The 12,788-nt window shown below is 44.4% G+C and overlaps 1 protein-coding gene across 5 annotated transcripts; it reads right to left on the minus strand.

The window, feature by feature from the left end:
* Nucleotides 1–4,996: 4,996 nt before the first annotated feature.
* On the minus strand, nt 4,997–10,644 carry LOC120685284 (probable magnesium transporter NIPA4). Of its 5 annotated transcripts, none has more exons than XR_005679439.1 (11): nt 10,363–10,519; nt 9,337–9,393; nt 8,572–8,662; nt 8,317–8,477; nt 8,086–8,213; nt 7,839–7,976; nt 7,094–7,186; nt 6,633–6,738; nt 6,360–6,553; nt 5,460–5,596; nt 4,997–5,264 (listed from the first exon to the last, which is right to left on the minus strand). XR_005679439.1 is itself a non-coding variant. In XM_039967112.1 (9 exons), the coding sequence occupies exons 1-9, from the start codon at nt 10,517–10,519 to the stop codon at nt 6,363–6,365; spliced, it is 1,122 nt and encodes a 373-aa protein (XP_039823046.1). In that variant the 5' UTR covers nt 10,520–10,644; the 3' UTR covers nt 5,824–6,362. The 5 variants fall into 5 exon arrangements, 2 of the variants coding, with proteins under 2 accessions (XP_039823046.1, XP_039823047.1); XR_005679440.1 differs by having other exon boundaries at nt 5,460–5,611; XR_005679438.1 differs by having other exon boundaries at nt 5,009–5,264; nt 5,460–6,553.
* Nucleotides 10,645–12,788: the final 2,144 nt, after the last annotated feature.

The raw sequence follows: 12,788 nt of genomic DNA on the forward strand, positions 1-12,788 counted from the left end.
GTGAGGCATATATATAGGCCACCAAGTCTTGTAGCCGTTGCTCCAACGGTTAGCTGAAAAACTGCGTATCACCGGAAGAACCGATGCCTCTTGGTGGGGTAGCGTCGGTTCATCCGGTCACTCACAACATGAAGTAGCCGTTGAAGTCCTGACAGCTGACGCAGAGACCACCGGTTGAACCGATGCAATGCACCGATGCCTCACCGGTTCAACCGGTGCTGAAAGAATCTTCTCCTGGATGCTGACGTCATTACACCGGTGGTATGCACCGATGCACCGTCGGTTGAACCGGTGCTGAAGAACCTTCTTCTGGGCACTTGACATCGTCTCTGGTACAAAGGACGGCCATTGCACCGATGCCCTATTTTGGACCGTCGGTTCAACCGGTGCCTATAGGCTGACTTGGCTTCGATTCCCTTCTGCACCAAAGTATCAAGGCGTCGGTTCCTCCGACTACCATCGGATGCTCCGATGCCCTGGCGTCGGTTCTTCCGGTGCTCCTGAATCGAAGAGCTTTCAGGGCGCTGCCCTGAGACCCGCGAGGGGCGGCTCCCCCTCGACCCCCGTCCGCTAACCGGGTAGCGGAACCCCCGTAGGGGCAGTCCATCGGGCCTTGCTACGCCTATCTTCTCTTTCTCTTTGTCATCACTTGAACCTAAAAGCCTGAGAATGATCATCTTAACAATCATATTAGTCCAAGTGTTGTGTTGTCATTCGATCATCAAAATCACTCGAAATGGCATCAATGGTGCCATGTTCGTTACACCATTAGTACCGGTTGGTGGCTCCAGCCAGTACACGAGCTATCCTCTTAGTACAGGCTGGACCGGCTGGAGTCACCAGCCGTACTAAATGCCCTTGGCGCCATTTAGTACCGACTAGTGGCTCCAGCCGGTACTAAGTTGCCACTTAGCGGTTGCCTCATGGCTTCGGTGCCGCACTTTATTCTAGCAGCGGATCATCCAATCTCCACAGGTAGTTGACTGGGGAACATATGCCTAATAATTCTAAATATCCTCTGAAATGTCCTCAATCTGGCCTTGTTCTGAGCAGTGTTGATTTAGCAAGTGTAAGTACACTTATGGTTGGTACTCAAAAAGTATATTAGAAAATATATAATATAAAACTCTTAAACAAGGAATAAGACTGGCTGAATAAAGTGGTAAGTATTTTAAATAATAGTTGAATATTAACAACATATTTACTAAATTATGTATGAAACCATTCCACATTTATGAAATAAAACATAGCTAAATAATAAATAAATTTAGAACATTTGAACAATTGGATTAAAATACTAATTTCAATTAAGTTGACATATGAGGGTCTGAGCCGCTCTTGATCATGAGCATAGCTGATATATCAATTTTCACACTGTAGAGGTTGCACACTTTACTCACAAGTTGTGTTACCTGTCATATAGTGCTAATCGGGCACATTCATCATACTTTCTTAGGTATGGCTACATGGGTACACTACAAGGCCTTACAAAGACTCCCTAATTAGACTTGCAAAAAGTTTAGGCATTCACTTTATCAAGTATAGACAAATCTGAATTCTCCTTATGCTCAGCAATCATCTCGCCATGAGTACAAAGGCGAGTGAACAAACAGATTATACCTTGGGAAGTTTATTTTTACTCATCTTATGAAGATTTTATCTAAGTTCATCTTCTTCAGGCGCCTCTTCCATCAAAATATGCATCAATGCCATCACTTCATCATCCTCAACTTATCACGCTTCTTTGTATACTCATCCTTAGATGTGATCGCACCACCTAAGAACAAAGAGCCAACAGAATAAGAGCTTGGTGCCATCGCTTAAAGCACTGGTTAGGATTAGTGAAAACAAGTCCAAATCGCAAAAATTGAATCCGCAAGCAAAAGCAACTTCCCTATTGTTGCTCTGTGCATCACAAAATTGATTAAGATGGTGTGATCCTTAACCAAGCTTCGATACCAATTGAAGGGATGGAATGGGCGATCAAAGGGGGATGAAAGAGAGTCTTTAAAAAACTCTCGGAGATAACGAGGCCTATGTCCTGAAATCAACCCGACACACCTCTCTTCTTAACGCTAAGATGACATAAGTCAACTCATGATGAGCTCACCGTAGGAATAGTTAGAAAAAACTCACACAAAGCGGAAGCAAGTGAAAGGTAATTTACTCCGAGCAAGGCACAACACAAAGTGGATGCATCGATTTACTAAAGCGCCGAAAAAGATTTTCTAAAATAACTTGCAAAAGGGCTTTCTTCGCTAAGCATGCAACAATTCAACAATAATTAGCAAAGCTCAAAATCAAGTGGAAGCAAAACTTAAAGAGCTAATCAACTTTGATTAATTAAGTATACCAATCTAGCAATGATTAGCAAAAATACAATGATTAGCAAAAATAAATATTTAACTAAGCATGCAAATTACTTCAAGAACAATAGCAGAAGTAAAAGTTACTCCCTCCGTCCCAATATATCTGCATTTTAAGGACTAGGGAGCCAAATCAATGTAGAAAGCAAATTACAATTTTGCCCCTATTCAAAGGTTGCTGCTGGGGTCGCAGAGTCACAGATGAGGGTAATTTTTTTATTGTCAGTGAGAGAAACTCCAGCGTTGGAAACGCTGGCCATGCGGGAGAGACTAGAGCATTCGGGGGGCTGCTGGAAGCTTCACTTCCTTTTTTTAACTAACCAATGGGCCCATAGATTATTTTACTCCCTCTACTCCGTACAGATGTTGGCATATTGGGCGTTTAATTTGGGAAAAATTTTGAATCTTATAAGTGCAGTCAATATGGGACAGAGGGAGTAGTCAACTAGATTAAACAAATGAGCAGAAATTAAATAACAAGTGCAACGAGACGAGACGATTCAAACCGCAATACTGAGTCTACGGTTGATCGTACCCAGCTCAAGTCCCGGTCGGCCAACCAACGTGGTGGACCCCACACCACGTGATTTCATCTCCTCTTCTCCCCGACCTGCTCTGTCCATCTGTTTCCTTTCCGCCTTATCCTCTTCCCTTTTTTCTTCTCCGGATCCACCTCCTAGGAGCTCCGCCCGCAGGACGAGAGGCAGGCTCCGCGCCCTTAGGGGAGCGGCGTGGCGGCGGGCTCTGGGACTAGCTCCACGAGCGGTGGCGGTGGACCGGACGGAGGCAGTACTGCGGCGGGCTTCCAGGGGAGGGGAGGGGAGGGGAGGCAGACTTCCGGTGCTGCGGCGGGCTTCTGGGGGCGGCGGCGCGGCGAGTCGATGGCGGGGCGCGGCGGGAGGCGTGGTGCGCCGGCAGGGGCGGCGGCGCTCGCCACCAGTGCCGCCCCTGCCCAGATCCAGTTTTTTTTTCATACAATTTTTTTTTGGATGATACTTTTATTTATTTTTTCCATTTGATAAATTTCTCTCTGTCAAATTTTTTGTCGTAAATTTTTTTTATCTCACCAATTTGTTTCTTGAAATTTTTTCTACCCACCAAAATTTCACTCGAAAAATTTTTGACTCATAAAAAAATGTCTGAATTTATTTTTCTCAGAAAACGACAAAAAAAATTTTAAAAACAGATAAAAAACTATCGTAAAATCGACCGTACGGAAGCCTCCCGTACGGTTGACCGTAAATTAGCATGACCCGATTCAAACCGAACTGAGCTGCAAGCTGCTGCTGATGGCCTGCTCCTTCTCCCTGTGCTTTGCAGCAGGCCACCTGCCAGTGCCACAGGCCTGTGCAGCCCTGCCGGCACTCGGCCTGGGCAGCTCGCACCGGCCTGCTCCGCCCGCAGCAGCCGCTTCGGAGCTGGGTTGCGTTGCGCGCGAGTCGAGCTGGCTGCCGGCCTGCGCGTGCTTGTGTCGCGGGCTCAGCTGCTGCTCTCCTCACGGGCCGCGCGTCCCCGCTTGCTGGGCTGGCTCCCCCGCGGCCTGCTAGCGCTGGCCTGCCTGCGTGCCACTGCCCCCAAGCGCTCCGCTAGGTGGAGCGCGCGCCTGCTCGCCGAGGAAATTGGAGATTCGCCGTCTTCAGGGTTTGTCCATTTGACCTTAAATAAAATGGCTTCGCCCTTTTCCCTTTCAAACAATTTGAACTCAAATTCAACTAGATTTTGAACTAAACATCTCAGAACTTTCCATTTTGCCCCTGCCCCTCAAATATCCATCCCTTCTCTCCCGTCGGGTCTCTCTCGCTCATCCTCTCTGCAGACCCGACACGGCGGCGGCCGGCCCGGGCTCGCCAGAGCACGACCCCCAACGCGCCCTGCCCCAGCCGCGCCCTGCCTCGACCGGAGCGCCGCCGCAGGGGGGTGTGCAGGCTGGCCGCACGCCTGCTGTGCCCGGCTGGCCGCGCGCTGGCCTTCGAAGGGCGGCGAAGGGCAGCTGCAGAGTGCGGTCGGGGGGCGGTCGGGGCAGGGCGCGGCTAGGCGCTGGCGGCGGCGCGCCGGCCGGCCGGGAGCAGGGGCGGTGCGTCGGGGGGAGTGCTGCGCCGGCCGGGAGCAGAGGCGTGCGGCGCGTCGAGGGCGTGCTGCGCCGGCGGGCAGGGTGCGGCTGGGGGCATGGGTAAAATGAGAAGTCCTGAGATGTTTGGTTCAAAATCGAGTTGAATTTGGATCCAAATCGTTCGATGGGCGAAACCACAACGGTTGAGGAAGGCAAATGGACGAAGCAATTTTATTTAAGGACAAATGGAGGAAGCCCACTCCTGAGGATGGCAAATCTCCCGTTTTGTCCTGCTCGCCACGCCGCCGCCGTCCTTGCGAGCGCCGGCTCGCTGCACCGTGCTTGGGCGCCTCCTCATGCCGCGTGCGCACCCGCTGTGCGCTGCATCCCGCCCCGTGCGCACAAAAACAGAGAAACAAAAAGGGAAGAACATGCGAGCCTCCGAATCTTCAAACATAAATTAGTTCCTAAATAATTCAGGAAACGAAGTGAAACTTGAGCTAAAGATCCGTGACTACTTGACCCAGCAGATGCAAGAAAAGTTTACGAAAATTTGAGGAAATCTCATAAATCGAAAATCACTCAAAAAAACAACCGGAATTGATATTTGTATTACTTCACGAGATCCGATTAAAAGCCACTTCAGCGTCAATCAAAGGTTGGATGGCAAAAATATCAAACAAAGAGTCACTCCTCTCTTCCTCTCTCAAATCTTAAAACATCTAAGAGACATTCAATCATGCATGCATAATCTGCACCGCCTATCTTTGATCAGGATGGATTGTACTCTGCTCTTGTTGTAGAAGCACCTGCAGGGTACTGAGTTGAAGCTTGGAACATTTTCTCCCCTAAATATATCCACCACAATAGTCACTATGTTGACAATGGACTCTTCCAAAAAAAAATTTGACAAATTTCTTGAACAAGAATTTGGTAGAGCATATTAAGGAGTAATCGTAAAAGGATTGGATCAGATGATGTAGTAGCAACATGAAGCAACAAAAAAAAAAGCAAAACAATTCATCGAAGAATGCTTTATTTACCTTGAATAGATAATAACTACGCATCCTCCCTTCAATGTACCAAATAATTGGAGCAAATAATGTAGTAGTAAAAGAATACTTTTGAGGCGCAACTCTGTTCTTCCCTTCAACAACCATTTCCATTGTTTTCTGGCTTTCTGCAATCAGATATCCTGAAAACTTACAAAGCACGGCAACTGCTACACACTTAAAACAATCAATGTACACTGTAAATTATTCATCCACAACATCCTCCTTGAATCACAGTTTTTAAACTATGCAGCACAAATCGCAATAATGGTCCTAAAAGTTGCATTTTTAAACACCACGAAAAAAAGGAATGCACAATGAGGCATAATGAAAAAAAAATTTGCAATGTGAAACATCAAAATTAGAGTCATCAACCTGTTTATCAGAAGGGCCCGCTTATCATAAAGTATGAATTGATACTTACACAGACTCAGTATATACGTTGACAAGTAGGCAGCAATTTATGAGGTAATTACAGGTAAAGAAAATGAAGCCTGACGTTTCTATATAGTACCTTCCTAGAAATCAGATAAGATCACATTGCAGCTAATTCACTACTTCCTAAAATGAGAAAAAGAAATAGTATAGTGAACGACACCACTGTCGCTAAATACACTTCAAATTCTTTTCCAGAACTGGTATTCCTGGATGACTTAACACTTCTTTGGTCTGAATTTGGCATCTTTCTGGCTTGCTCCTTAGCAAAAAAAAAACATCCTCCAGAAACAGGCAAGCAATAGTTGACAACTTATAATCTGTGATCTCAATCTATCCAAGGCCAGGTTGAGGTAAAACCTCCAACTCAAGGTCTACATCAATTAATCTTGGCTGACCATTGTGAGCAAAAAGGTTCCAAGACATCCTGCCGAAGGTTGGCGAAGAATTAATTACCTATCAGACAATACTCGAGTATTTATATCTAAGAGGATGCTCTTCCTTTAGGTAGTCATTGTCAGCCTTGGGAACTGACAGCATCAAGGCCTCATCATCCACAGAGTCTTGACATTTTAGTGGCATGACTTCAATGGCAAACCCATTCTGACTAGCATGCTTTAGCCGTTCTGTGGAGAAAGATTGTCCAGGACCTGTTCGGAAAGAAAACCTCAACACACAAAAACAAACATTATCAAGGGATTTGTAAAAATTGCATGAATTATGACATACTGTCAGCCATGTCCTTGGTCTTGTGAAGAAGAAATGTCCCAGAAAGGATAGTCAGGAAACCACACATCTCTGTAACAATTTGTGTTGGATTTTGATGGTCCCAATCCTGCACAGCAACAAACAAACCGCTGATAAACTTAGTTACAGCAGCAGTGACTGGAGTCAATAGATAGATAAAACTAGCACAACTTCAACAGCAAGTATATATAGATGGAAGTAAATGGCTTTATGACCAAATTACGAAGCCCTGGAGCTTGCATTCGGCAAAGCAGCCACTAACGTGGGAACTTCTGCTAGAATTATGCTAAAGGCCCAAATGCCTATCATTTTGAGATCTAATTTTTAGTAAACCACTCCACAAGAACACTTAAGGACAAAATATAGGTAGATTAAACAGCAAGACTAAATTTATAACTTTTTGCAACAAAAGATGTGCATTATTTCTCATGAAAATGGGTTACCTTGAACATTATCACACTGGCTATAATTGTTAGTGATGTAAACATCACGTAATATATTGGTGAGACTACTGCTGTATTAAAGGTGTCCAGCGCCTGCAATTTAAAGAGCAAAATACATTAAATTAGCTTGCATGAAATTTGTTAACCATAGTTTAAAATAATACAAGACCATTTTGATATAATAAGGACTGCAAGTGATAGTTCAAACACATATACAGAGTATAAAATAAGCTGCATGTGCTTCCTTTTGTTTGCATAAGTAATGCTATCAACTTCACATAATGTGTATGCTTATGAAAACAGACATTGCAATCAGTTATGTACTCCCTCCGTTTTCAATTATTGGTCCCTTTAGTTTAGTGTCCCTTGCTAATCCAAGAACCTAGATAATCTATGTGTCAAAACTTGGTCCTATATAAGGAATCACTTCAAATGTTAATATGTATACTTGTCTAGTATCTACTGTACACTCACAGAATTAGAACTCGTGGAAATCTTACAAGCTAAATTTGCTTTGGGTTAGACACATATACTCGGAGATAGTCAGTGAAGTTGGTGGCCGACAATCTAACAACCAATGTTCTTACGGCGTTAAGGCGAGTTGTGGCGAGTCACCACCGCCTAGCCGCCTAGGTGGGCTAAGGCGACGCCTAGGCGGGCCAAAACAGGGGAGCGCCTTGTCGCCTAGGCGACGCCATAAGAACAGTGCTAACAACAACAGAAATGCAGAAAACAGAACGATTACCTTGTTTAGATAGTTAATCTGAGTGCTCACACACGTGGCCACAATTAGTGCAAAAGCCCAAGTCTGAGGATAGAATAGTTGGTTTGTTCCTGAGAATGTTAGCTTCAATGCAATTCCAAGAGCTCTTACACTCATAACCTGCAAAACTTTTCACTATAAGATAAAAATGGAATTTAGTATGAAATCCCTGTAGACAAACATCAAAAGGATTATGCTTGATCTATTTATGGTGGGGGGGGTAACATACTGTGAGTGATCCCAGAAGAGAACAAACTCCAATGTACACCATTATGTTTGTTTGACCATGATGAGGGACAACAAAGTATATAAGCACTAAGGCTGCTGCAACTACTATAGCTGCATAGCAAAGGAAAGCTGCAAACACAAATAACCAATAATGAATAAATCTGACCCACGAGAATTGTAACAAGGACTAACGACGATAATGTGATCAGTCTGGTCTCAGTATAGTAAATACCTGGTTCAGTCGCAAGATCCCAAACTTCCTTTACAGAATTAATGTCACGCTCCTGTGGAGCATGGAGTACAATTGTGATGGACCCAACAACACAGAGAACACAACCAAGTATACCAAATATGTGCAGTTTCTCCTGTAGAATGGCATGTGCAAGTGCAGCACTGCAGAAATTTACAAACGATTGTCATCCCCAATAATAACTTGCTAGGTAAACCACAATTCTAGTAAGTTTGACATGTAATCTTCTAAATGTACCTGATGATTATACTGAGTGCGCCAAGAGGAGTGACAAGAATAGCAGGAGCGAATGCGTAAGCAGCAAAATTAGCAATTTCACCTACAATCACTGTGCACAGACGACATGTAAGTTACGTAAACATTTTTCAAGTTTCTTTCATTCTGAAAGTTTCAGTAGCATGTTCTCCTAGATAAGGCTGAAGCAGCAACTTCTACTTACACAGAAAGCATTTGGTGAACTTAAGAAACTAAACAACCTGATTCCATCCAATTCATTTCAATAAAGTTCAACAGAGATTTTACAGAGATTCCTCGCGAAGATCAAATGGCATCAAACAGTGCTGATAATGAAGTATTTCATTCAGATGATAGGATCTCAATTGTACTGGCATTTTTCATGGCCCAGTGCACCTAACCTATGAAACTAAACTACCAAAACTCTGAATGAACTGTTACTCTCCCTAATATTGGCAGTAACAACCTCAAATCCTCAGCAAGATCTTTTCTGTTACTATGCTACTTTGTGGAAAATAACATGGACAGTGCTAGCTCACAGGGTGAGAGCCAACAAGATGATGATGATGATGATGATGATGATGATGATGAAATGTTCAAATGGGGAAATGTTCAAATGAAACATGCTATGCACTCGGTTAGAGGAAGAACACCAATAACCGCTACATGGAAAAAGAATTTATGCATAGAAGTGACAGGTAATTAAGGAGTTTGGTTAAAAAAATAAGGTCAATAATAAATCTTAATAGGAAAAGAAAGAGGGCTTACTAGAAATCATGCCTATCCACCAAAGAGGCTCCACTAAGTAAGAAAATCCTCCATATCCTGGTTTATGTATATAAAAACATGAAATTACAGTATGCACTAAAAAGTTGAGGAAAGCATAACGACATTATTTATAGAATACAGAAGAAAGATATCAGTAAATTTGTCGGACGCAGTATGCAATGTGCAGACTGTTAACCAAAATTGTCTCAGCACATTGCAAACTCAGACCCACTCAGCTCTTTTCCCATAAACAAATGTTTAACAAAAATGACAAATAAACTCTCTCGTTTACTTAATTGACCCCTTTGCAAGTTGCAACTGAATAGACGAAGGAAATAAGCCTTGACTTGCTTGGACTACTTTTGCAGGAAACTTTTTTGCATCAGCGCAGACCCCAAGTCTCCAAGGTAAGACTTGACCGCACCGTCAAATCCATAAAACTTTTATACCACCACGCAAACAGAATTGATCAATCCATCCAGTTGCAATGCGAAGAAACATAAAGCACCTTTGACTGAATTCAGTGGCTGACTTCATTGGGTTCTCCGCAACCGAATCTACCACAGCCAAAGAAATTGACCTTTTCGGAGTCAACTAGGCTCCTCTGACAAACTAAATCAAGAAAAAGAAAAGCTTCAGGAAAAGCAGACTCCGATCAGAGGCCCCAAATTTCCGCCACGGATGAAATTTCTTGGACTCAGTAGGATTCCCAGTTTACCTTACCAACGACAAGAACAGCGCGCCACATTTTTCTTTTCTACCGCGCACAGATCCCTCTCACCAACCAAACGAAGAACACCCACCCGAAACCGCGTGGCAAAAAGGGAAAACCAAAAAAAAATTCATGAAACAAATTTCAGAGCTCCAGCCCGGTTCCAGTATCCAGCGAAGCAACCACATGGCTGGCAGAGGCCAACTCGACGCGCCTCGCCCTCGTTGGAGCCAACCAACCCAACCCAACCCACCCGCCGACGCGCGGGGAGATCCACCGACGGACACGGCGAGCAGGGGGGCCCTCTCACTCACCGGCGCGGACGCCGGAGTCGGCCGCCCTCCTGAGCCCCATCTTCTTGACGATGAAGCTGGCCCCGATGAAGGCGCTGGACGACACCGCGAGGACCAGGCCCTTGGCGTTGTCCGACGACATGGCCCCGCCGCCGCGCCCGGCCGCCGGCGCCGCCATCTCGCTCCCACACAAACCACCGGTTGCCGCACTGGTGCGGCCGCGCTGATTCCGTCCCCTACGCCTCCGCCTCCGCCGCCAGCGCCGTCGCCGTCATGGGGAGTGGAGCGGGGAGGGGGGGGGGGGGGGGGGGGGAGGGTCGGAAGCGGGAGGGAAAAGGGGGCAAGATGAAGTGGGAATTTTAAGGGGCCGGGACTTTTATATGCTGCCTAGCCCTTGGAGAATAAGATATTTACATTTGTGTAAAATGATAGTAGGTGGATTTGCCTTCTTTGTTCTATTCGGAATTTCGATGGTTTTCCGTAGGATTTGTATGGAAATATTTGTGTAATACATACAATTTCTTGATTCCGTAAGTGTATGCATTTATCTACTCTAAAAATAAATATTACAAGTTTCTTCATTGTTGGTGTTTTGTTTAGCGCAATGTGAATTGTGAACAAATAGTGCTCGTATTTACTCAAAAAGTAAATACTTATGTTGACTGAAGGGGATCTAACATTCCACTTACATGAAGAATAAATATAATGTGTGTGTGTGTGTTTCAACAGGAAAAGAAATGTATGCTTTATTTTATTATGCGTGTTCGAAGAAAAATGCATAAGGTACTTATTTTGACAAGTTACCTGCTTAGATGCTTGAAGTATAATCATCAAGACTTAGGCCTCATAAATTAACCAGAACAAATTATCATGTGCCTAACCCATACCATTGCTACCTCACCAAATTTAGGAAGGCCAGCAATTTGTTACAAGCTGATAACTCAACCAATAAAAATTGGTAGAAAGGCAAATATAAATACTACAACAACATAGCATTTTATCCCAAACAAGTTAGGGTAGACTAGAGATGAAACCCAAAAGACACAAAGGTCATGGTTCAGTCACGTTGATAGCTAGTCTCCAAGCGCTCCTATTCAAAACTAACTCCTTAGAGATATCCTAATCTTTAAGGTCTCTCTTAACCGGCTCGTCCCAAGTCAGTTTAAGTCTACATCTATCCCTTTTTATTATATCAACAGGCTTTAGCACCCCACTACGCACCGGAGACTCCGGAGGCCTCCGTTGGACATGTCCAAACCATTTCAGCCGATGTTGGGTAAGTTTCTCGTCAATTGGTGCCACCCCTACCCTTTCTCGAATAACTTCGTTCCAGACTCTATCCCTCCTTATGTGCCCGTAAAACTACCGCAACATCCACATCTCTGCTACACTCAGTTGCTGGACATGTCGTCTTTTTGTAAGCCAACATTTAGCACCGTATAACATCGTCGGGCGAATCGTTCTCCTATAGAACTTACATTTTTAACTTTTGTGGCACCCTCCTATCACAGAGAACACTAGAAGCTTGACGTCATTTCAACCAGCCAGCTGAGATTCTATGCCTAATATCTTCATCAATGTCGCCATCTTTTTGTAGTATCGAACCTAAATACTGAAAAGTGTTCTTATGGGCCACCACTTGCTCATCGAGACTAACGTCACCACCCTCATGCCTAGATGCGCTGAAATCACACATCATGTACTCGGTCTTGGTCCTACTAAGTCTGAACTTTTTTTACTCTAACGTGCGTCTCCACAGCTCTAACTTCCTATTAATCCTTGCTCTACTCTCGTCAACTAGCACCACATCATCAGCAAAGAGCATACACTAAGGGATATCACCTTGTATGTCCCTTGTGACCTCATCCATCACCAAAGCAAATAAATAAGGACTCAATGCCGACCCCTGATGTAGGCCTATGTTAATAGGAAAGTCAGTGGTGTTGCCACCACATGTCCGGACAAACGTCATCGCATTCTTGTACATATCTTTGATGAGGGTAATGTACTTAGTTGGAACTTTGTGCTTCTCCAAGACCCACCACATGACATTTCTCGGTACTTTGTCATACGCCTTCTCGAGGTCAATAAAGACTATGTGCAAGTCCTTCTTCTGCTCTCTATATCTCTCCATCAATTGTCGTATTAGAAAAATCGTCTCCATGGTCGACCTTCTAGGTATGAACCCAAGCTGGTTTTGGGTCACACTTGTCACTCTTTTTAGGCGGTGCTCGATAACCCTCTCCCGGAGCTTCATCGTATGGCTCATCAGCTTAATCCCACGGTAGTTAGTACAACTCTGAACATTTCCTTTGTTTTTGAAGATCGGTACTAATATACTTCTTCTCCATTCTTCAGGCATCTTGTTTGACCAAAAAATAAGGTTAAAAAGCTTAGTTAACCATACTATCGCTCTGTCACCTAGGCATCTCCACACCTCAATGGAG

The sequence above is a fragment of the Panicum virgatum genome, chromosome 8N (assembly GCF_016808335.1).
Source record: "Panicum virgatum strain AP13 chromosome 8N, P.virgatum_v5, whole genome shotgun sequence".
NCBI classification, from domain to species: Eukaryota; Viridiplantae; Streptophyta; class Magnoliopsida; order Poales; family Poaceae; genus Panicum; species Panicum virgatum.

What these genes read in the sequence shown, in the direction of transcription:
- LOC120685284 (XM_039967112.1), bottom strand. Translation starts at nt 10,519, where the DNA reads ATGGCGGCGCCGGCGGCCGGGCGCGGCGGCGGGGCCATGTCGTCGGAC. An exon ending in CGACTCCGGCGTCCGCGCCG is followed by an intron (nt 9,394 to 10,362) that starts GTGAGTGAGAGG and finishes TACATAAACCAG; the next exon opens with GATATGGAGGATTTTCTTAC. An exon ending in CTCTTCTGGGATCACTCACA is followed by an intron (nt 7,977 to 8,085) that starts GTATGTTACCCC and finishes AAAGTTTTGCAG; the next exon opens with GTTATGAGTGTAAGAGCTCT.